The sequence below is a fragment of the Aquarana catesbeiana genome, linkage group LG06 (genome assembly GCF_042186555.1).
Source record: "Aquarana catesbeiana isolate 2022-GZ linkage group LG06, ASM4218655v1, whole genome shotgun sequence".
Classification (NCBI taxonomy): Eukaryota; Metazoa; Chordata; class Amphibia; order Anura; family Ranidae; genus Aquarana; species Aquarana catesbeiana.
In genome coordinates, this window is record NC_133329.1 from 283,164,307 (window position 1) to 283,190,006 (window position 25,700).

At 40.5% G+C, this 25,700-nt stretch overlaps 1 protein-coding gene across 3 annotated transcripts in view; it reads left to right on the plus strand.

The window, feature by feature from the left end:
- PIKFYVE (phosphoinositide kinase, FYVE-type zinc finger containing) overlaps window positions 1–25,700 on the plus strand; it is a 455,233-nt gene that overhangs the window by 219,464 nt on the left and 210,069 nt on the right. For all 3 annotated transcript variants that reach the window (XM_073633422.1, XM_073633423.1, XM_073633424.1), the window contains 2 exons: window positions 11,309–11,417; window positions 19,879–20,033. In XM_073633422.1, coding sequence (XP_073489523.1) covers window positions 11,309–11,417; window positions 19,879–20,033 — 264 coding nt within the window. The remainder of the gene's footprint in view (window positions 1–11,308; window positions 11,418–19,878; window positions 20,034–25,700) is intronic.

A 25,700-nucleotide genomic window follows, 5' to 3' on the forward strand; every position in this document is an offset into this window, starting at 1 on the left:
TGGTTATCCTCTCCAAGGTTGTCCTGAAAGGCGATTTGAGAAAGGCATTGTTAGACTTACCGGTGATGGTATTTCTAAGAGCCTTTCCGGACAACCGTTACTTCCCTCCCTTTGTTTATCTTAGAAGTGGTTTTAAGTATCCATCATGGTTGTTTGGTGGTTTTCTGTGCTTTGTTTTCCAGTTTGTTGGAAACAATAACTGAGGCCATGGTGGAAGAGGAGGGATTTAAAGGCTGCATGTGTTTCCTTGTGAAGAAGGCGAAGCTACACTCTCTCCAAGGTTGTCCTGAAAGACTCCTAGAAATGCTGTCACCAGTAAGTCTAACTATCCCTTTTTTTTTTTTTTTTTCCTTCGTGGCAATGTCAAAGGGAGCCACCCTGTAATTGAAGATTTATATTTACTCCTCTGCTAGCTGGTGCACTAAACCTTTGCATTTTTGAAGAGCTTCTGACGATGATGCTGACACCTCTGTGTGTGCGAAATAGCATTTACTCTTGAGGGAGCTGTGGTTCTGTGTCCTGTAGTAACCTAAAGGCTAATGGCCGAAACCCAAGACAGGAATTTGAAAGCTTAATTTTTATTTCTAGGCCCTCGTGGGCAAGCACATAAAAATATGAAAGAACAGTGAGGTAACCATTCTTGTCAGGGTACAGCATGACAACAAGCCTAAATATCATGGTTGAATGTAATAAGAGAGAGAGCCTCAGTATGAAACTAAAGGTAAATGATCCCCAATATACAAGTTGAAAAGCAGATGGGATTGCTTATATAAAGACCGGACAACTGCAGCCTAATAAGGGAGAGTGAATGAACACTAAGAACTGGTTGAGGTGAGAGGTATGAGTCGAATCATATAGGGTCCTGATTTTAACATGTGGGAAGGGAGAAAACAGGATATGGGCAGTGCAGGAAGGGAAGAAAAGGTGGGTAGGGGAAAGGGAAAAATTAGATAGGCTGAAGAGAAAAAACATTGAGGTATGCTGGAGAGACTAGGATGCAAGAGTGAGCCATTGGCTAGGAGAGAACTCCACAAGGACGATCCTAAATTACCGCAGAAGTGACGAAAATAAGGTTTGGTGGTCTAAATAGGTGGAGATGAACAAGGCAGCAAGTCATAAAAATGATTGGTAGTTTGGAAAGTATCGAATGTTTAACCAGTACAAACGAAGTGTGTTGGAATTTATCTCCGCAGTTAGAGTGGAGGTGAGGTCTTCCATATGCATAGTGTTCATTCTTAAAAACTATTGGCCCATTGAAGGGAGAGTAGCCTTTCCATAAAGCAGGAATGCAGGCTCTTGAGGAGGTAAATGAGCAAAGATTTCTTGTAGTTCATTATGGGGATTTTGTAAAACAGGTAGGGAATCAGATCTTTTCCCTGGGTCTGTTAGGTTGCGGCTGATACTCCTCACAGAGTTCCAAAAGACAGGTATTCAAAGACTAGTCCAAAAGATGTGTAGTGGGCCAGTGTGCAATTTATGTTTCCAGCAGAGGAGGCAGCTATGGTGCAATAAAACAACGATTTTGCACCACCTAGAGATGAGCTTATAGCCAGCTTCCTGAATTCTGTTGTAGATGGAGCATTTGTGAACAAACAGTAGCATATAGTCAAACTGTTTTGAAGAAGGTGAACATTCCGGCTCCCCCACATTTTACAATAAAGAGCGAGTAGCTGGGTCTCCAGCACAAATCAGGATATCAGTAGTATAGTTGAAATGAAACTCGTGTGTGTATGTATATGTATATATTTATGTGTGTGTATATGTATATACAGTCAGGTCCATAAATACACCACCACAATGGATTTGAAATGAAACAAACAAGATATGCTTTAACTGGAGACTTTCAGCTTTAATTTGAGGCTATTTACATCCAAATCAGGTGAACGGTGTAGGAATTTGTGCCTCCCACTTTTTAAGGGACCAAAAGTAATGGGACAATTGGCTGCTCAGCTGTTTTCCATGGCCAGGTGTGTGTGATTCCCTCATTATCCCATTTACAAGGAGCAGCTAAAAGGTTCAGAGTTAATTTCAAGTGTGCTATTTGCATTTGGAATCTGTTGCTGTCAACTCTCAATATGAGATCCAAAGAGCTGTCACTATCAGTGAAGCAAGCCATCATTAGGCTGAAAAAACAAAACAAACCCATCAGAGAGATAGCAAAAACATTAGGTGTAGCCAAATCAACTGTTTGGAACATTCTTAAAAAGAAAGAATGCATTGGTGTGCTCAGCAACACCAAAAGACTCAGAAGACCATGGAAAACAACTGTGGTGGATGACCGAAGAATTCTTTCCTGGTGAAGAAAACACCCTTCACAACAGTTGGCCAGATCAAGAACACTCTCCAGGAGGTAGGTGTATGTGTGTCAAAGTCAACAATCAAGAGGAGACTTCACCAGAGTGAATACAGAGGGTTCACCACAAGATGTAAACCATTGGTGAGCCTCAAACAGGAAGGCCAGATTTGAGTTTGCCAAACAACATCTAAAAAAGCTTTCACAGTTCTGGAACAACATCCTATGGACAGATGAGACCAAGATCAACTTGTACCAGAGTGGTGGGAAGAGGAGAATATGGAGAAGGAAAGGAACTGCTCATGATCCAAAGCATACCACCTCATCAGTGAAGCATGGTAGTGGTAGTGTCATGGCGTGGGCATGTATGGCTGCCAATGGAACTGGTTCTCTTGTATTTATTGATGATGTGACTGCTGACAAAAGCAGCAGGATGAATTCTGAAGTGTTTCGTGCAATATTATCTGCTCATATTCAGCAAAATGCTTCAGAACTCATTGGACGGCGCTTCACAGTGCAGATGGACAATGACCCGAAGCATACTGCAAAAGCAACCAAAGAGTTTTTTAAGGGAAAGAAGTGGAATGTTATGCAATGGCCAAGTCAATCACCTGACCTGAATCTGATTGAGCATGCATTTCACTTGCTGAAGATAAAACTGAAGGGAAAATGCCCCAAGACCAAGCAGGAACTGAAGACAGTTGCAGTAGAGGCCTGGCAGAGCATCACCAGGGATGAAACCCAGCGTCTGGTGATGTGTCTGCATTCCAGACTTCAGGCTATTGTTTGTTTCAAATCCATTGTGGTGGTGTATAGAGCCAAAAAGATTAGAATTGTGTTGATGTCCAAATATTTATGGACCTGACTGTATTTATATATGTGTGTAATAGAGATCTCTCACAAAAGTGAGTACACCCCTCACATTTTGTAAATATTTTATTATATCTTTTCATGTGACAACACTGTAAAAATGACACTTTGCTACAATGTAAAGTAGTAAGTGTACAGCTTGTATAACTGTAAATTTGCTGTCCCCTCAAAATAACTCAACACACAGCCATTAATGTCTAAACTGCTGGCAACAAATGTGAGTACACTCCTAAGTGAAATTGTCCAAATTGGGCCCAAGATGTCAATATTTTGTGTGGTCACCATTATTTTCCAACCTTGCTTCACTCTCTGGGGCATGGGGTTCACCAGAGCTTCACAGGTTGCCATTGGAGTCCTTTTCCATGACGACATCATGGAGCTGGTGGATGTTGGAGACCTTGCGCTCCTCCCCTTTCCATTTTGAGGATGCCCCACAGATGCTCCAGTAGGGTTTAGGTCTGGAGACCTGCTTGGCTAGTCCATCACCTTTTACCCACAGCTTCTTTAGCAAGGCAGTGGTCGTCTTGGAGGTGTGTTTGGGGTCGTTATCATGTTTGAATGATAGGGAGGGGATCATGCTCTGCTTCAGTATGTCACAGTACATAGTTGGTAAGGTTGAATAAAGACACCAGTTCAACCTGAGTGAGTGTTAGTGCTTGTGTACAATTGCCCCTATCCCTGTATATCGTGTCTCATTAAGATGCTCTTCTATTTATTTAAGGTAGCGGCGTAAATTTACGCAGCGCTCCACATCACACTCACATCGGTCCCTACCCTCAAGGAGCCCATAATCCAAGGTCCCCAACTCACACCCACTAGGGTACTAGGGCCAATTTTGTACAGAAGCCAATTCACCTACCAGCATGTCTTAGGAGTGTGGGTGGAGGAAACCCACGCAGGCACAGGGAGAACATGCAAACTCCAGGCAGGCAGTGGCTAGGCGAGAGTGCTACCCACTACACCACTGTGCCGCCACATGTTGGCATTCATGGTTCCCTCAATGAATTGTAGCTCCCCAGTGCCGGCAGCACTCATGCAGCCCCAGACCATGACACCACCATGCTTGACTGTAGGCAAGACACACTTGTCTTTGTACTCCTCACCTGGTTGTCCCCGACACACGCTTGACACCATCTGAACCTAATAAATTTATGATGGTCTCATCAGACCACAGGATATGGTTCCAGTAATCCATGTCCTTAGTCTGCTTGTCTACAGCAAACTGTTTGCGGGCTTTCTTGTACATCATCTTTAGAAGAGGCTTCCTTCTGGGATGCATGCAGACCAATTTGATGCAGTGTGCGACGTATGGTCTGAGCACTGACAGGCTGACCTCCCACCCCTTCAACCTTAGCAGCACTCATACGTCTATTTCCTAAAGACAACCTCTGGATATGACCACGTGCACTCAACTTCTTTGGTCGACCATGGTGAGGCCTGTTCTGAGTGGAACCTGTCTTGTTAAACCACTGTATGGTCTTGGCCACCATGTTGCAGCTCAGTTTCAGGGTCTTGGCAATCTTCTTATAGCCTAGGCTCACTTTTGTTTGCCAGTGGTTTAGACATTAATGGCTGTGTGTTGAGTTATTTTGAGGGGACAGCAAATTTTACACTGTTATGCAAGCTGTACACTCACTACATTACATTGTAGCAAAGTAACATTTCTTCAGTGTCACATGAAAAGATATAATAAAATATTTAACCACTTACGACCGGCTCACACCGATGTATGTCGGCATTTTGAAGAGGGGTATCGTTGTTATGGCAGCAGCTAGATTCCATAAATCCGGTATCCTCTTCAATGAGCGGTCCGGTTTCAGATAAAAGTGGTCTCTGCGGCGGATTCGCTGTGAGATCACATTTATTGGCGGCGGAAGAGGGGGCCCCCCCGCCACTCTCCGAGGCTTCCCGGAGCCATCGTAGCGGCAGAGTTGATTGGGTCCTCTACCTGGCTTGGTATGGAGATGAGTGAGGGGAAGATGGCCCCCCACCCATCTCCATACCATTGCAGGGCGGAAGCGACGTCAAAACGTCACTTCTGCCCATAGCGCTTAAAGCAAAATTTATATTTTTTATACTTTTCTTTAATTTATTTTTTTATTGCCTTTTAGTGTAAATGTGAGATCTGAGTTTTTTTTTTTTTTTTTTTACCCCAGATCTCATATTTAAGAGGCCCTGTCATGCTTTTTTTCTATTACAATAGATTTTTAAATTCCTTGTAATAGGAATAAAAGTGACAGAATAAAAAAAATAAAAAAAAGAACAGTGTTCAAATAAAAAATAAAAGGTAAAATATATAAGAAAGGAATACATTTTGTAAACGTGCCCCGTCCCGCCAAGCTCGCGTGCAGAAGCGAACACCTACGTGAGCAGTGCCTGCATATGAAAACTGTGTTCAAACTACACATGTGAGCTATCGCCACGATCGGTAGAGTGAGAGCAATAATTCTAGCCCTACACCTCCTATGTAACTCAGAATGAAAATTGCATAGAGGCATAGCCTGAATGGTCATCGTGTAGTTACACTGCTAGGCTGGGGGCAAAACGGCATTGCAGAAATGCACCAAGGATGTCACAAGGACACAGATGTGCCGAGTGGGCCACCAGGCATCCACACAAATCCTACAATAGGTAGCAAAAGACACAGATGATTGTAAACCGCAGAAGTTTATTGAAACGCTGCCGATATGCACAGCCTAACAAAAAAGAGGGATAAAAAAAAAGGGGGAGGAAATGATGTTTTACATATATGGGGGGGGCGGTTTATGTGTGTATTAAACTGCACCATATCAACCAAAAAAGTATCAATACCTTCTTAGAATCCACACCAAGGGTGAGGCAGGAGAGCCGCAGTGGTCAAATGGCAAAAAGGGGGAGGGACACCCAAGCCAATATTCAAATGGAGATATAAATCTATACCAAAATAGAAAAAATTCTCAATGAAAACCCAAACAACATTGAGTGCAGATTATGTCAGAGGAATCCATCCTCCACAGACATGAAATCCGATGAAAGCGTAAGGCTAAAAAAGTTTGCTCAGCAGAAGCTTAACAAATAACATACCTAAAGGAGTTGTTTAAGGCTAGGGGTGACTCTCTCCGCGTGGACCGCAGCACGTCGGGTGTATGCTCCCGCCATCATAAGCAGTGATGGCATACACATCTGATGCTGGCTTTATATGAGAAGACCGATGTAGCGTTGAGCGTAATGACGTAAGCGCGTGTCACGTCGCCATAGCAATGGGCGTGACGCCATCCAGTCAGTGACCGAGCTACACTGCTTGGACAGCGCAGGCTCGTAAGAAAATCCCGGAGGGCTGTGCATAACGGTTGCGATAGCAACCGATTACAAAGGGAACCATCTGTGATGGGGAAAAAAGTGGGGGGCTGAAACAGGGACCATGCTGTGCGCATGTCAGAAGACATGCAAGCAAAGCAGGGGGCCTGTACCACCACCTGAGGTCACAAGTGTGCCAAAAATGGCCACCATAGGGAACCTGGGCGACAGCTGCAAGGGCGCCCGCACACAGCCGGTCCTCGAGGGAAGTGCTCTGCGAGAGACGCCCTGCGGGTGCCACCCAACGGCGCAAACAACGGCCCATGGCAGCAGGCAAAGCGACAGGCACCAAAGACGCGAAGCCGCAAATGGAGGCCCCCCACGCCGAAGTGTGGGGGACCCCCATGTGCTGGGTGGGTGAAAGGCCCACAAAAGTGGTGAGAGAATCCACGATACCAGCTGCTAATCCAGATGACCCACACAATGGCAGGGAAAAGGATAAAGCATAATGTACATAGGAGCATAAAAACAACCCCAATAGACAATATACATATTAACACTCCAATACATACACTGAATCAGAAGAGACCAAATGCTGACAACATAGCATATTGATTATGATCCAGGAAAACATGAGGTTGAAAATGAGACAAATACAGCATCTCTAAGTCCACAAATCATAGAAAATATAAAATTATATGAAAGATCACACCCAATCTGAGAGGGGGGGGTGGGAAGGGGAAAGGGAAAAGGTTAGAGGAACGGGGAGAGGGGAAACTAACTGTCCAGTGCGTGCATTTTGGCAGCGTTTCAATAAACTTCTGCGATTTACAATCATCTGTGTGCCATCTTTTGCTACCTATCGTGGGAAATGTCTAGTGGCCCACTCGGCACATCTGTGTCCTTGTGACATCCTTGGTGCATTTCTGTGATGCGGTTTTGCCCCCAGCCTAGCAGTGTAACTACACGATGACCATTCAGGGTATGCCTCTATGCAATTTTCATGATGTATGTCCTATGATACAAGCAATTTTTGTAAATGTTTTTCATTTATGTGTTTGATTTCTACACAGTGTAATTCCTTCCTGACTTTTTGCCCCTGATGAAGGGATGTTTGTGTCCTGAAACGCATCGGGCTGTCTGGACTTCATGGGAATAAATCTTTTGTTTGTCTTCTGCTTTTTAGTGGTTTGATATATGTATATTTATTTAATAAAATTTGTATTTGTGTATTTTTGTTGCCGTTAAAGTCCCAGTTCCTTGGGGGTACTTCCTTCTCAATTCTGATTTCACAAGGGATGTTGGCAACCATTAGTGGGATGTTTGGATGTTCTCTCTCCTTTATATCTCCTATGTAACTCAAAACATGCAACCTGTAGAATTTTTTAAACGTCACCTATGGAGATTTTTAAGGGTAAAAGTTTGTCGCCATTCCACGAGCGGGCGCAATTTTGAAGGGTGACATGTTGGGTATGAATTTACTCAGCATAACATTCTTTTTCACAATATAAAAACTAAATCGGGGAAACTTTACTGTTGTCTTTATTTTTTAATTAAAAATATTTTTTTCCAAAAAAGTGTGCTTGTAAGACCGCTGCGCAAATGCGGTGTGACAAATTATTACAACGGCCGCCATTTTATTCTCTAGGATGTTAGAAAAAAAAATATAATGTTTAGGGGTTCTAAGTAATTTTCTAGCAAAAAAAAAAAAAAAAAACTTATAAACACCAAATCTCAGAGGCTCTGTGCCTAAGTGGTTAACAAAAAAATGTGAGGGGTGTACTCTTGTGAGATACTATGTGTGTGTATGTATCTCTCTCTCTCTCTATATCTATATCTCTCTCTATATCTATATCTATATATATATATATATATATATATATATATATATATATATATATATATATATATATATATATATATATATATATATATATTAATTAATATTATGAGATCTCTCTATATCTCTCTCGATATATATAATCTATATATATATGAGAGAGAGAGATATACACACATAAATTATATATATTTAATCTCAACACACAAAATGTCAGGTTTCTGTGATGTCAAAAAATGAGACAAAGAGAAATCATTTCAGAACTTTTTCCACCTTTTTAATGTGACCTATAAACTGTACAACTTAGTTAAAAAACAAACTGAAATCTTTTGGGAAAGGGGGGGGGGGGGGGGGGGGGGGAGTATAAATAAAAATATAAAATAACGTGGTTGAATAAGTGTGCACACCCTCTTATAACTGGGGATGTAGCTGTGTTCAGAATTAAGCAATAACCTTCAAACTCATGTTAAATAGTAGTCGGTACACACCTGACCTCGTTTAACGTGTCTCTGATTAACCCCAAATAAAGTGACGCTGTTCTAGTAGGTCTTTCCTGACATGTTGTTAGTCGCATCCTACAGCAAAAGCCATGGTCCGCAGAGAGCTTCCAATGCATCAGAGGGATCTCATTGTTAAAAGGTATCGGTCAGGAGAAGAGTACAAAAGAATTTCCAAGGCATTAGATACCATGGAACACAGTGAAGACAGTCATCAAGTGTAGAAAATATGGCACAATAGTGACATTACTAAGAACTGCACGTCCCTCCTAAATTGATGAAAAGTCAAGAAAAAAACTGGTCAGGGAGGCTGCCAAGAGGCCTACAGCAACATTAAAGGAGCTGCAGGGATATCTGGCAAGTACTGGCTGTGTGGTACATGTGACAACAATCTCCTGTATTCTTCATATGTCTGGGCTATGGGGTAGAGTGGCAAGACTAAAACACTGCACCATACCCACAGTGAAGCATGGTGGTGGCAGCATCATGCTTTGGGGCTGTTTTTTCCTGTTTTTTCCCCCTACGGGGGCCTTAGTCACGGTAGAGAGAATTATGAACAGTTCCAAATACCAGTCAATATTGGCACAAAACCTTCAGGCTTCTGCTAGAAAGCTGAACATGAACTGGAACTTCATCTTTCAGCATGACCCAAAGCATACATCAAAATCAACAAAGGAATGGCTTCACCAGAAGAAGAATAAAGTTTTGGAATGGCCCAGCCAGAGCCCAGACCTGAATCCCATTGAAAATCTGTGGGGTGATCTGAAGAGGGCTGTGCACAGGAGATGCCCTCGCAATCTGACAGATTTGGAGCGTTTTTGCTAAGAAGAGTGGGCAAATATTGCCAAGTCAAGATGTTCCGTCCTGATACTCATACCCAAAAAGACTGAGTGTTGTAATAAAATAAAAAGGTACGTCAAAAAAGCATTAGTTTAAGGGTGTGCACACTTATGTAACCATATTATTATTATTTTATTTTTACTTCCCTCCGCCTAAAAAGATTTCAGTTTGTTGTTCAACTGAGTTGTACAGTTTATAGGTCACATTAAAGGTGGAAAACGTTCTGAAATGATTTATCTTTGTCTCATTTTTTTACATCAGAAACCTGACATTTTAACAGGGGTGTGTAGACTTTTTATATCCACTGTATGATATATTTAATTTTATATTACATCTTAGCAAGAACCCAGTTTCCTAGTATATTTTAATTTAACCACTTCCCTACCCACATATAGTCATATGACGTCTTGGGATTCCCGGCCGTCTAGGGGGCGCGCGCGCCCGCCGCGTTGCTCGGGACCCGGTGCGTGTGCCCGGCGGCCGCGATGTCCGCCGGGCACACGCGATTGCCTGTTAACCGGGCCAGACCGTGGATCTGTGTGTGTAAACACACAGATCCACAGCCTGTCAGGTGAGAGGAGAGCAATCTGTGTTCCCAGAACGGAAGAACACTGATCGGTCTCCTCCCCTTGTGCGTCCCCTCCCCCTACAGTTAGAAGCATTCCCTGGGAAACATATTAACCCCTCCCCGCCCCCTAGTGGTTAACCCCTTCACTGCCTGTCACATTTACACAGTAATCAATGCAATTTTATAGCATTGATCGCTGTATAAATGTGGTCCCAAAAATGTGTCAAAAGTGTCCGATGTGTCCGCCATAATGTCGCAGTCACGAAAAAAATCGCGATCGCCGCTAAAAAAATTTTTTTTTTTTTTTTTTAAATGCCATAAATCTATCCCTTATTTTGTAGACGCTATAACTTATTGCGATTTTATTTTATTTTTTTTTTTTTTTTTTACCAAAAATATGTAGAAGAATACGTATCGGCCGAAACTGAGGAAAAAATTTGTTTTAAAAAAAAAAAAATTGGGATATTTATTATAGCAAAAAGTAAAAAATATTGTGTTTTTTTTCAAAATTGTCGCTCTTTTGTTTATAGCGCAAAAAATAAAAACCGCAGAGGCGATCAAATACCACCAAAAGAAAGCTCTATTTGTGGGGAAAAAAGGACGTCAATTTTTTTTGGGTACAACGTTGCACGACCGCGCAATTGTTGTTTAAAGTGCGACAGCGCTGAAAACTAAAAATTGGCCAGGGAAGGAAGGGGGTGAAAATGCCCTGTATTGAACCGGTTAACATGGTATTGGTTTTAAACCTTTTGTATGAATAAAGACGGTCGTGGGTTTTTTTTTTTTTTTTTGTTTTTTTTTTTGACATTCTGTTTTATATCTTTTGTGTATTTGATTTTGTGATTGGTAAGGTTAGTTGAAGTCTATAAACCTGGGTTTTTCTTGGGGTTTAAATAATATAGTCTGTATCGGGGACTCCAAACCAAGGCAAGTAGATTGAATCAGTTTGTAATTGAGTTAATTTTGCATGAATATAGATAACTTGGGAGTCTTGTATGACTTAAGGCTTTCCTAAAGGTGGTAACTTAATACTTTTATCTTCCAGTCCAAAATTTTACATCAGTAGCCATAGTAACTGTTTCACCTCCTAATGTAATACTGCTCCTTCCACAATGTCTTGACAGGGTGACACAGGTGTATTTAGCAGTTGACGATCGGCTCACATCTCTGAAGACAGACACATTTAGCAAGACAAGAGAGGAAAAGATGGAAGATCTCTTTGCAAAGAAAGAGGTAATGAAATTCAAAATGAGGAAGGCATATGTGATTATTAAATGGAAACTCCAGGCAATACAGTGTAACAACTTTGAAAGAAATACACCTGTTTTGTTTTTTTGACACTGACAAAGCTTTATATTACTTTTTAATATTCTATGAGCATTGAATTCTGATAAGAAAATACATTTATTCATCATACATTTAAGGGATGAAATAAATCGGGTACATTGGGTTATGCTGCTGCCTTCAGGAGATTGAATATTGGCAAACAAAGCTGTAAAGATAAATTAGTATAACTGCTCCACTACCTTCAGGCTCAAATGTTTTGCTAGTTTCCTAGGATAACGGGCATCGGGCATCTTTGCTCCTTTGTAAGAAGTAAAATGTTTAGTGTAACTTTTTAACAAGATTCCATTTTCTTCTATCAAGTTTGCTAATTTCTGTGGAGCCAGAAAGGGTTCATTTTGCAGCTTTCAGGATTAGCTAGTCCTCCACATTGCCACAGAGGCCATACCTGAGCCATGCTGTGAGGAAGATGCAGGGTCACCATGTAATGTGTGTTCTGCAGGGACTGGGCTCTATTGAAGCTGCTGTCTTTGACATCTGTGTTTAATGTGTGGGTTAGCTTCAGAAGGCTTTACAAGTCTAAGACCTCGGTGCACCCATCTGGTGGAACCCTATCTTTAGAGACTTCGTAGGGACTGTGCCTACTGGGTGAGGAAAGCTTTATGGAAGAGGTAGGTCTCCTCCTCAATTCTGCCTCTCTGTTGCCAGTGTATCTGTATGGGGCCTCTTACGACCTCCGCTGCCTTTCTGCGGGGAGTCTGGCAGCGCTTTACTTGATCCAGTTCTTTTCCTTGGGTTAATATTTGGGGCTCCTGCTGTGACATTTTTGGTCGCAGGGCTAGCAAAAAAATTCTGCTTTCCCTCGGGTCTCATGCACATGGGAAGAAAAGATACCACTGTAAGAGGTGGCTGGCATTTTTTTACTTTGCGCCTCTAAAAGCAGCTCTAAGTTATCTAAGTGGATAGATTGCATGTTCTCCCTGTGCCTGCGTGGGTTTCCTCTGGGCACTCGGATTTCATCCCACACTCCAAAGATATGTTGGTTGTTTAAATGGCTCCAGTTTAAATTGCCCTAATATGTATGAATGTGAGTAAGGGTCCTTCGATTGTAAGCGCCTTGAGGGAAGGGACTGATGTGAATGTATAATATATATGTAAAGTGCTACATAAATTGACTGCACTATATAAATACCTAAAATAAAATTAATAAAATGTAAAAATATGCATGTTCTGTTTACAGGCATTTAAAAGCTGTGTTTAAGGATGTATAAACATTTAAATTCCCTAAATCTTCATGCAGAGAGGAGGATCAGTGAAATGTATACCCGTGCATGTTTAAGTGCATCTAAACACACACAATTTTATTCTAGTGGCTAGAATGAATTCATATTCTAGCCAATAGAATAAGTTTACGCTCGTACGCATCTAAATGCAATAAGTGCAGAAACGCGTGACATTGGCATTTTTTCCGCTAACATGTTTGGAACATTTATTCCGACACCTGTGCGCATGGCGCTATAGTGAAAGCCTTCCTACAGGGTGTCGCTAACCTTGTTCATTCTGCACGTTTCCTAGTGGCTCCATGGGATCTCAGCTTGGTTCTGTCGGTTCTCCAGAAGGTTGCTTTTGTCGTTGCCATCACCTCTGTGAATCAAGCTTCCAAGTTGGCAACATTACCCTTTCTTGTAATACATGGAGACACCAGAACATCATTCTCCCATCTCTGGTCTTGCTGCTTGACATCCCAAGGAGAGTTCCTTCCACTGTCTGTGCTGCACACTATTCATGTCTGTCTCTAGGCTGCTACTACTTTAACCTCCCTGGCGGTATGATTATTTCGGATTTTAGGTGCTGAAAGCGGTACACTTATTTTGCATGGAAATTTGGCGTTTTATATTGTAGGTCTGTAAATCTTAACAATAACACACTTAAATCTGTCCAAACCAGAGTCTAGTAGATATCCCGGGTATGATAAAGTTTGAAACACAAAAACATAAATTATAATATAATAAATAAAAATAAATAATTAAAAAAAATAAAAATCAAAAGTAATAAAATAAATTTCCCCACAATTCACTATTGCTCAATTCTGCAAGTGTTCTAATTTACTATCGCTGTTTTCTAGCTGGTCTAAAGCCACTTTTGATGTAAAGGGACACTTTTTGGTTGCTATGGACAATCTCCAGTTTCCAGGCAGAAAGAACAGTGTATATCATGTAAAACTGCATGCAGGGCATGGGCCAAAGCACTGGGGACAAAAGGGATGTGAAATCATTTCATACAGTACTGTAGTCTGTAAGATTACAGTACTGTATGTGTTATGATTTTTACTTTTTTTTTAATTTGCCGCCAGGCTCCGCCCCCTTGCGTCGCGACGCTGGCAGGGAACGGAGCCTGGCAAGGAGAGGCTTCGGGAGGAGGACGGAGCCCTCGGACACTGCGGGGGACATCGCAGGATCCCGGGGACAAGGTAAGTAAGGAGGCACCAGGATCCTGCGATGTAATCCCGAGTGTGGCTCGGGGTTACCGCTAATAGTCCTGAATTTTAACCCCGAGCCACACTCGGGAAAACCACCAGGGAGGCTACGACAGACTGACTTTCTGTCATTCCTGATTGTACCTGTAGGGGGCAACCTGATCAGTTAGTGCTTCATAAACTTTTTTAGTACCGTCTGTTCTCAGGCCTGCAATGCTGCCACCTTGGTTGTCTGTTCACACATTCAGTAAAGCGATATTAAACCCAAAAGAAAACATTTTATTGTATTGCAGCTTACCAAGTCTTGAATGTGATGGCTGTGTTCGTTTTCTTTTTTAGGCTTTTTTTTTTTTACTTTGATGATCCAGCCAGTAAGTCTGTTTTTCAAAAGGACAAGCTCTTCTGCAGATGTAGCAGTTACAGCGATGAGAAAAACCATTTAACACTGACAGGTGCTTGCAACGATTAGCTTTAACTGTAAAGTATTGGCTGGCGTCTGGCTTCAATTTGTTTAGTGTGTTTAAATTTGCTAGTCCATCTAGCTCTCCCCTCCCCCAGACTGACAACAATGCTGTACAAAGGTGCCCCCTGTGCTACTCCTTCATCCGGCGTCGAGCACTATAAAACGGGAGGCATGTTACTGGCTTGATCCCCGGATTAAAACAGAAGGTGGAAAAAAGAAAACTAATGCAGCCACCACATCTAAGTATTGGTAAGCTGCAATATATTACATTTTTGGGTTTATTACCGCTTTAGGTTTTACCGGGTGGCTGTTCAGGCCTCATCTGATGCCAGCTTTGGTAGGTGGGTTTTTTCGACCCTTTTTGTTGACCTGTTTCGGCGGACCTATTAGCATTTTGGTTGCTGTATTGTTCACCCCTCAGTTGAGTGCTTTTTGGATTTCCCAAAGTATCTGAAATTACTTTATTTTTTTGCCCCTTAATCTGCGATTTAGGAAGATAACATTTTTGACTACTGTGAAATCCTTTTCTTGGATTACTTTACCACTTGGCTAGGTTAGAGAGGCGGGCTGATGTCGCAACCTTTGACTTAGCCAATCAGAGCAAGCTTTGTATGCATTGATAGAATACACCACTTTCTGTGAATGGCTGAGTCCCGCTGTGATACTGTACTGTGTTCTGGGTATGGGACAGGAAGTCTTGCAGCTTTGATTGCTAGTATCCATTCTCTTTAATGGCAACAGCATAACCCAATATACCCAAATGACTTCATCCTGTGTCGCCTAATGTACTCAGAGAAAAGGATTTTACAGTGAGTCAAAATCATCTTTCGCCCTCTCTGGATATTCCATGCTTAAAAGGGAAGTATAGGTGTTTTTTTTTTAATTAAGCTCATACTTTGAGTTACGATTTCAGTCTACTTTAAACCAAATTTTGCTTTTACTTTTATGCACGATATTTGTGTTCTTCTATTAAAGCGTATCGATGGTGAAAATTTAAAATTATATATTTTCCTCATTGCATTAATAATTTCTGGCCTACTCCCTATTAATCCGAATGATCTTGAAATTAAAAAAAAAAAAAAAAAAAATGTTGTGAAGAGTCCCCATTTACTTTCTTGACTTCTGTGACACCTATTCACTATGGCCTTGAGTGTAGGCACTGCTGTGTCACAGAATTCAGTGCCTGCCTTCTGAACTACAGAAGTGCTGGGGAAGAGGAGTTTCAGGAGGCGGAGTCAGAGGAATCGCTGTTTGCAGGCAGCAAAGTGCCATGGGATATGTAGTCCTTAGAGAAAGTAAACAGCAGAGCAAAGCTGAAAAGCATACAGGGAAGCCAGAGAGTTGTGAAGAGATGACCAGTAGCCAGGTAGAACTCAGAACAGGAAAGGAGATGTTTTTCAAGTAGGCTTATATTGCATTGTCAAAAATAACCACTGATTGTGGTGATGTTAGAATGATAAAGTTCTACAATGAAAGTGTATAATGTGACCATTGAATGTCTTTAAAGGCTAAGTTCACATTTTGGGGAAAAAAAAAATACACATTTTTTGCTGAAAAAATGTGCATTTATTTTCCCACAGGAGCCTACGGAGCATTGCAACCACAAACAGTAGATCAGGGGTGCAATGTTGGGTGCTTGCAGACCAGCCCTACAGCTCTGTCCGTACCTCTGTACAGGTTTTCTGTTTGAAAGCTGCAGCACCCTCTCCATTCTTTGAGAACTACAAGTTGTCTACTGCAGTGGAAAATGGGAGTTGTGGTACTCATTCACAGGTTCCTGTGAATGAATGTTTGAATGTTGTGGCTATGCTGGTGAGGGGTTGGGGGTGCATGTTACATTCTACATTTGGGTGTGATATGTTCCAAAAGGTGAACTTGACCTTTAAATGTCAAGCTTTGTAGATGAGCCACTAGAGGGAGTTCTCAGCACTATTACTCCTACTTTCTGCTATGTACTGTAACCGCTTTTAAATAAATCCTTCTAAAATGAGCATATATGTGGGAATCAGAACTGAAAAATTATGCTAAGAGCTTTGCACTTATTTCCCTGCACACAAAGCCCACCAGGCTCTAAAATACAACTTTTGTTGTACCGTCACGAAAATTAGCAAAAATTGAGAAAAACAAAACTTTTTAAACTTTTTTTTACAGGTACATGCAGGTAGTAGAGGAACAATAGGCAAGGAAAGCAGCTGCTCAGAGTGCTGCCAAACAGTACCTAATTTTTAGGTAACAGCTTTGCTTTGCAGGAGGCACTGTAAGCAGATTTGAATTGCCTTCCACTGTGTCCTGAGGAGCCATTGCATTCTGCTGTGGCAGCCTGGATAAATATCTTCAAATCTAGATTTGGGGAACATGTGGCAATCCCAGTACTTCCCCCACAACGCAGTGCTTGTTTCAAAAGTTTGCCAAACCTGAGCTTTATGTGAGAATCTGCATAGCTTTTGTAAGTTTTGACTTTGGGGAGCTTTGGCAGCAGATTGGAAGTGACACGGAAGTGGAAAAACAAGCAATGGCTGGTTACAGTTGACTGAGTTATGTGCAGGCAGAATACAGGTTTGCTTTGACAACTGTTGGAATAAGATGTCAGGCAGCACTGGGAGTGTATTGATTTTGGTGTAATACCAAACTAGCTGCTTACCCTTTGTGTGTGAAGCTAGGAACAGAGACTACGTGTGCAGTGAATAAATATTGTATGGCTACCCCTGTGTATCTACGGAATTATGAGTAGTATTTAGAAGAGAGGTTTTCAAAACATGTTAAGAATATTTACATCAGGCTGATGTTTATTTTGCTGTAAAAACACAAAAACAAAGTTTTCCTAAAAATGGAAAAACTGCAATCCTTGGATAAGAATAAGACCATCTGTCAGTGCAGTGGTTACATAATCCTTCACCTAGAACATACTAGGCTTTACTGTTGTCCAAGGAATAGATAACCTGGTTTGCAGCTGTTGCAGAAATAATATAGTGCCAGGTTTGTTAAACTCCTTCCTGCTGGCTATGATAGCACTTCATTCTCTGCCTCCATCTCTAAGCTTCACTTCCAAATACTGTACAAGTTTCTGTATTTGATTCTTGTAGATTTATTTATTAAAACTGAGTATACAGTGCAAGGTCTGTTTACAATGTCTAGGCCCCCTATTCCGGTAAGGGTCTGTGTCGGCTTGTCTCGGTGACATCCGTTTAATATCCGTTTAAGACGCTTCTGAAATCATTTAGAATTAATTGACAGATGCATTTGAGCTCCCTTTGACCTGCTTAAAGTTGGTTTTATGTTCCCATACTCTTTATGGAAATACAAAGTCTGTTAACACAGGCCCTAAACATAACCTGCTGATAGTAGGTACACAATGTACTGGTAAAGATGAAGAAGGAAAAAAAAATTGTGCTCATTTCACACCTGTCTTCTACGTTGCTGGGTATGACATTGCCATGCTTTTGGGAAGATTCCTAAGGAATGCAGAGATGGCTGGATCTCATGAGAAGTTACTTCAGTCCATTGCGAAGGCGTCTTTCCGTGAGACTCAGACTGTTCTGTATTTCCCAGTATCTAGCTGAATGGAGCGTATTTTCACCCTTGCCTAGGGATGCTGTAGATGAATGAGGGATAAGGTAAGTATCCATCTAACATTTTTTTTTTTTTTTTCCTTTACAGGTACATTTTACACATACTTTCAGCAGGTGATTACAGGGGAAGGGGTGTACCTTGCATTTTACTGCAACCTCCACTTTAATGTGGGTTACTTTTTGCTTTCTTGTCATTTTCAAATGCAAGAACTATTGTATGGTAAACTTGATATTGCCTAACTGAAGGGTCTGTCCTTTAGAAACCATATCCATCTCTACTGTGCTTGATGCTGGCACATATACAAGAGATGGTTTATTCATTCTTCACAGCCATTGTGTGTGAAAATGCCCCAACTGCTTTTATTTAGTGGCAGAAGATTTACATGTAAAAATTTACATAGATTCATGTAAGTTGGAATGCTGATTATTACAGAACTACTGTTGCTTAAAGGCATGTACACAAGCGCCTATTGATCTGTTAAGAGATCAATCATTCTGGTAAGAGGCTGTATATTTGTGGTGGAGGAATCACTGTTGCACACTTGTATATCCTGGGTGTCTTCTTTTTTTTTTTATAAGATCCTTAAAGATTTATAAGTGCTGAGCACCTTTCTGGACTTTATAAATTCTATATTAGATATCCTGAGGCACTTTTTACGAAGCTCATTTATTATATGTATGAAAGATTGTTTATTGACCTTAATGTTTTATATGGAGACTATTTTCTGCATTTGATTAATTTTGGCAGCGCACCTACACTTTATTACCGAAATTATTGGGACGCCTGCCTTTACACGCACATGAACTTTAATGGCGTCTTAGTCCAATGGGTTCAAAATTGAGTTGTCCCACCCTTAGCAGCTATAACAGCACCAACTGTTCTGGGAAGGCTGTTCATAAGGTTTAGTAGTGTGTCTATGGGAATGTTTGACCATTCTTGCATTTGTGAGGTCAGGCACTGATGTGGAGGAGATGGCCTGGCTCGTAGTCTCTGCTTTAATTCATCCCAAAGGTGTTCTATCAGGTTGAGGTTACGATTCTGTGCAGGCTAGTCAAGTTCTTCCACCTTAAACTCGTTCATCCATGTCTTTATGGACCTTGCTTTGTGCACTGATGCGCTGTCATGTTTGATCAGGAAGGGACCATCCTAAAACTGTTCCCACAAAGTTGGGAGCATGAAATTGTCTAAAATGTCTTGGTATAGTGACACCTTAAGAGTTCCCTTCACTGGACCTAAGGGGCCAAGCTCAACCCCTGAAAAACAACCCCACACCATAATCCCTCCACTGAATGATTTGGACCAGTGCACAAAGCAAGTTCCATAAAGACACGGATGAGTGAGTTTGGGGTGGAGGAACTTGACTGGCCTGCACAGAGTGCTGACCTCAACCCAATAGAACACCTTTGGGATGAATTAGAGCGGAGACTGTGAGCCAGGCCTTCTCATCCACATCAGTGCCTGACCTTACAAATGCGCTTCTGGAAGAATGGCCAAACATTCCCATAGACACACTACTAAGCCTTCCCAGAAGAGTTGAAGCTGTTATAGCTGCAAAGGGTGGGCCAACTCAATATTGAACCCTACTGACTAAGACTGGAATGCCATTAAAGTTCATGTGTGTGTAAAGGCAGGCGTCCCAATACTTTTGGTAATATAGTGTATGGAGAATAACCTAACACATGATTTAGTATCAATTGGTTGTTGCACCCATTTTTTTTTTTTTTTTTTTTTCACAAAGCTCAAAAATCCCTTTTCACAAATTCATATATTTATTAAGCAACCAGGTTCAGAAATGCTTTTCGCATCCTACTACAGTTTTATTCTAGAAAGCAAAATGATTTTGAATATTGTTTGTGTCACAGCATTACCGATTTTGTTCTGGTTCATGCTCTCCTTTCCAGATGGAGGAGGTCGAGTTTAGGAACTGGATTGAGAAACTACAGGTCAGGATGCTGTCGGCAAACATTGACACTCCTCAACAGCTTCAGTCTGTCTTTGAATCAATAATCGTAAAGAAGCAGTCCCTTTGTGAGATGCTACAAGCCTGGAACAACAGGTAATGTAGTTAGACTGCTGTAAAAAGCAAGCATTTATCATTTTCAAAGTCGAACCTTCAGATTCTTCATGGTATAGCTGCAAGTAGAGGTTAAATCTCTTTGCCGATTAATACACTTTGATCTTTGTCTCTGACTGGGAAAGAGCCAACATAAGAATAAAGACGATAAGACTAGATCAGTAATTTTTTCAGGCAGTCAGTGCTTTTTTTCATCATTGTACTTCTTATTTCTCAAAAATTAGCCATGTTCTGAAAGGATGCTCAAAAAGGCAATCTTTTGAAAGCAAACTGCTTGCAGCTAATCTGTGTTTAATTACTGAAATGTTGTTTGCTTAGCAAGTGTGTCTAAAATTAAATGTATAATTAAAAACTCACAGCACACACAACAGTAGGGTACATGTCAGTAGTAACAAATATAATTGTTGTTCTTGGTAAGAAAATAATACCCATTTCTTGCCATGAGTAAGAGGTTGTTTTTTTGTTTTTTTTGTTTTTTTGTTTTTTTTTTAAATATATTTCTTGTGTAATAAATGCCTATGTAGGCTTGATACATTATTATGTATTGTCGAATTTTAAGTTTTGGATTAAGATTTGGATACATGACTAACAGATTTACATTAAGTGGTTCTCTTTCACATTAATTGACAAATCTCTTTAGTTCAAATGTATCCAAATCCAAAAATAAAAATGCAATCTTGCAGCTTACCATTGCTTAGATGTTGGGGCTCCCTTGTTGTTTTTTTTGTTTTTGTTTTGTTGTTTTGTTTTGTTTTTTTTTTTTGTTGACTTTTCCTTTTTTTATTTTCACTTGTAATTCTGCCAGTAATACAAGTGAATAATATTGTCCTAAGTTAATTAACGTTTATTCACCCTATTGTATCAAGAAAACAAAGATAATAGGACTACTGGAATCTGCCCCTATACTTATCCCGTAGCGTAGCTGATAAGTCAGGACAGGGCAAGAGCACGGGAAGTTATCGGCTCACAAGATTTTCACAGGATCGACCGACAAACAGATTTAACAAAACGCTTTCAAGAGTACATTTAACAGACTAAAAGGGACTAAATTAAAGAAGTCCATTGTTGCAGAACTCCTGAAGGAGAATATTTACTGTAGTAGCTAATCAGCCCACAGGCTTGTAATTGATGAACTAATGCGCTACAGCCCTGGAACCCGACATGCAGCCCGTCAGCCCACCATAGGCAGCCCATTGAGTATTGGGCACCAGATAAACCCAACTGAAACAGCTTCCAGTTGGCAGCCTGCATACTGGTAATGCTGATTTACATTTTAGCTGCACATTTGGGTCCACATAAAATGAGCACCAGAGGCTGCCAATCCAAGCTCCAAACATCGACCTAGAGGAAGTGAACTGCCTGTGTAAGGTCTGTCAGTCCTGCGGTTGCCCATCTGGAAAATAAGTGCTAAAGAACTTAAAAGAAAATTTGGTTCAGTGACTGAGCTTCTCTATTGTGTGCCCTCTGGACATATATCTGGGGCGCACTTGAGGTCACCTATACTTAGTAAGTTGACCACCGTTACACAACAGGAATAGGCATGTTTTCTCTGTAGCATTACATCTCGCCTTTTATATTTTTAGTTTTGTACAGTTTAAAAAAATGCAAATGTTAGAAAATAGAAACAAAGAGAACCCTGCTTGACACAGTTTATAGTTCAAAGGAGTACTCTAAATTTAATACAAATGACATCATTGATGTACATGTCCTGTACATTTGGAAAATTCCTGTAAATGTAAACTGCAGTTATTGATCCTGTTGTAAATGAACCCTGATATTGATTTTTAGTTTCAATATAATTTTATTGATGGAATTGCAAACAAACATTCAACCTGTCATAGAAGCATATCATTAACAACTTATAGCCACCATCTCCCAGTAATTCTGAATTGTTTAAAACTAATAAGACAAAGAATAAGGGTAAGGAGGGGTGAGGTAAGGTGGGGGGAGCTGGTACGGCATGTAACAATTGCACGTAAATATATTATGAGAACCGGCATAATGAAGGCATAGACAAAAGGATTCAGGGGCCTCAAAGGTCTATCCAATGAAAGGGTTGATCAAATGGTTAAATGGATAGGGTGCAGCTAGGGCGTTTTTAAGCTAGAGAGCCCTGTACTGAAAACCATTTTTGTTGTGAAAGGTGGGCTTTTGCAAACATATACTCTTAAAGAGCATGTTAGTTTAATATATGCATAATTAAAAGCAGATCTGGTCATAAGGGCTGCTTCTAGTGGCGAGCATTGGACAGTCTGATTACTATAAAAATATGGTATGAAGTTCAAATGGCCAGGAATCCTTGCCTATGCCAAATAAAGCCAATGTCTGATCCATTGGAACAGTAATAGAGGAAGCTAGTGAAAATGTATGTGTCCAGAATTTTGGGCAGTACCACCAAATGTGAGATGAAGGGCCTAGAAAGCCACATTGCCTCCAGCATAGAGCAGAGTGATCTGGAAAGATGGCTGTTATTTTTAAGATGTATGATACCAGTTCTGTAATTTTCTGCAGGCATTCCCAGTGTATGATACAGCGACAATGTATGTCTAAGCAGTAGAGAAATCTGTGTGCCAGTGGGATAACGAAAGAGTAGTGCAGTGATTTTTTTTTTTTTTTTTTTTTTTTTTTTTTTCCAGGAGGATGGTTTTCTCCATACTGGATAGTTGAGAGAGGATGGCGTATATAGAGGTTACTGCTTTACGAGAAGTAGATGATGCATTGAAATATTTTAGAAGGGCTTCAAATAAGTGGGAGTCTTGAAATTTGTAGGCTTTGTGGGGGGCAGGAGGCGGAGCCTAGCAGAGCAGACATGCATTGTTAGAGCTCCACACCGCTGAGGAGAGAAGAGAAGGACAAAGCGGAGCCTGCAGGCTCAAAAGGTATCCATTTGAACCTTTTTGCCCCAGGGAACAAACTGTGAAAGTTTGGGCAGGAAATATGGTACTGGGAGGAAACCGTGGCAGAAATAAAAATCACCTCACAAAGAGCTCACAGGCACTCACTGCAGCTGAAGCAGCTCCAGTCACCTCACAAGATACAGCATCAGGACGCTCTCACAGACAGAAAATGTCACAGCAAGACTCTCCATTTGAGTCAGATACAGAACAAATCCTCTCACAAACTTCTCCACAAGCCTCCTCAGTATCCCCAGTAATATTATTACAATTTGAAAAGATGCTTCATAAGGCTTTAAAACAAACCTCAGACCAAATAACAAAAAGCCTAACCAAAGAAATAAGAGAGCTGGGAAACCGCACCGCAGCCTTAGAAATAAAAATGGATGAAATTGAAATTACAACCCAAGAAAATATAACAGAATTGGAACAATTAAAAAAAGATAATTTAATACTTCAAACTAAGCTCGAAGATTACGAAAATAGAGCCAGACGTTCAAACTTGCGCATAAGGGGAATACCTGAAACTGTGACAGACCTGCAATCTACTATTACTGCTCTATTACAAGAACTAAAGCCAGATATCCCTATTGAACGTTTAGAACTGGACAGAGTACACAGAGCCCTCACAGCCAAAAAGAAAGATGGACTCCCACGTGATATAATCACAAAATTTCATTATTACAGAACGAAAGAACAAATACTAATTGCTGCAAGAGAAAAAAAGGAACTTAATTTTCAAGGACACAATTATCAAATTTTTGCTGACCTATCCCAATTTACTATTACTAAAAGACGATCCATGAAACCCCAACTAATGGAACTGCAACGCCACAACATTATGTATCAATGGGGCTTCCCCTTTTCAGTCAGATTTAACTACCAAGGTACAATTTACAGAAGCAGATCAGCAGATGAACTACAACAAACCCTTTTAAAATTAAATCTGACAGAACCCACAAGCAGCAACACTCCCACACGCAGAAGAATGGCGTCATCTTCACCTTCAGGCAGCACCCAGAAAATTTCAGAACAAAATGGGAATCATCATTCTCACAAAAGAGGCCGTTATGCCACATCATCCATGGACCAAGAAGATTCAATGGACTGACATCCTAATTCCTGATATCTCTTCATTTATTATACTAAGAGATGGTTCTCTATAAAAAACCTGTATTTATAACTGAATGTAACTGCATTCTGATAGTCACACACTGTGTGGGATCATGTTACATTCCAGTTATATTTCTTATTACTTCTGATTCATATAGCCTTAGAATATATAAGTGAAATAAGGAAATTCTTGTTCAGTTATATATTATCAGGTAATAACAATAGATTTATTACTTTTTAGGACAAATATGTTCAATAATCCAGAAGTAATGGAAGCTTTTTCTTTCTTTTCTTAAAACAAATATATTATTACCTAACTAGTTCCTAGAATTATGTTTTTGTTTATTCTAATCTGAAGCAATACAACCTCAATTTTATGAGTTAACATATCTAAACAGTTGCGTATGAATAAAATATGTAATTGTTTACTCTAAAAGGGTTAAAATCCCAAAATAATTCAAACTATCTTCATCAATACCAAAGTTATTAACAGTACCTTTCTAACTGAATTATTTAGCCTAGGGCAAGACTAACCATATACAACCACCCTGGAATAAATAATTTCAACAAAAACTATATTCTGCACTCCAATTAATGAAACATCATTTTGATGTCTTTTGACATAGCACTTCTCTCCTGTAAGCGGAAGATCCGTATACCCCCATTAGCCCTCCTCATTCTCCCAACCATATTATGTGGGAGTGTGACGAAGGCACTTATTCCCCTGAGAGAGATATTTATTCTCTTTCACGGGAAAATTGTGATTACTTGCAAAAAATAATTTATGCAATGTATCATCTAATCTCATATGTTTTTTGTTTACTCTTTACTCCAGAATTCACTGGTTTCTTTTCTATCTATTCATCTCTTCAGTCCACACAGGTTGATCTGCGCAGTCAGCTCTGCATAACAAAAAGTAAGTCAAAACTATTTGATCTATTGCCATGGCACCACTGAATATACTTTCCCTGAATGTTCAGGGAATAAATGTCCCTCAAAAAAGGACCAAAGCCTTCCGTACTTTCCATAACAAGAAGGCTCACATAGTATGCCTCCAAGAAACACACTTCACCAAAGATTCTACTCCAAAATATATTTCTCCTTTTTATCAACAAATTTACACGGCTTCTGCCTGTACCAAGCAAAGGGGAACTCTAATTGCATTTCACCGATCCACACCATTCACCTTATCATCAGAAATTAAAGACCCAGAAGGTAGATACCTGATACTCATGGGTTATATAATGGATACAGCAATCACGGTGATTTCCTACTACGCTCCTAACAAACAACCTACACCATTCCTCTCACATATATTACAAGTGATTAATACACACAAAATAGGAACAGTGATAATGTGTGGGGATTCGAACCAGGTCCTCCTCCCATTTCTAGATAAATCACCTTTTACACCATCCAAAATAACCTCTAGATTACCTTTTTCTCAACTTCTTTCCAAATACAATCTGGTAGATTCATGGAGAGAAAGTAACCCAATGAAAAAGAAATTCACTTATTTCTCGCACCCTCATCAAACCTTCACCAGAATAGATCATATTTTTCTAACAATAGGAATGATACCAGAAATTATTGCATCAGATATAATTCCAATTCCGTGGTCTGACCATAATGCAGTATACAC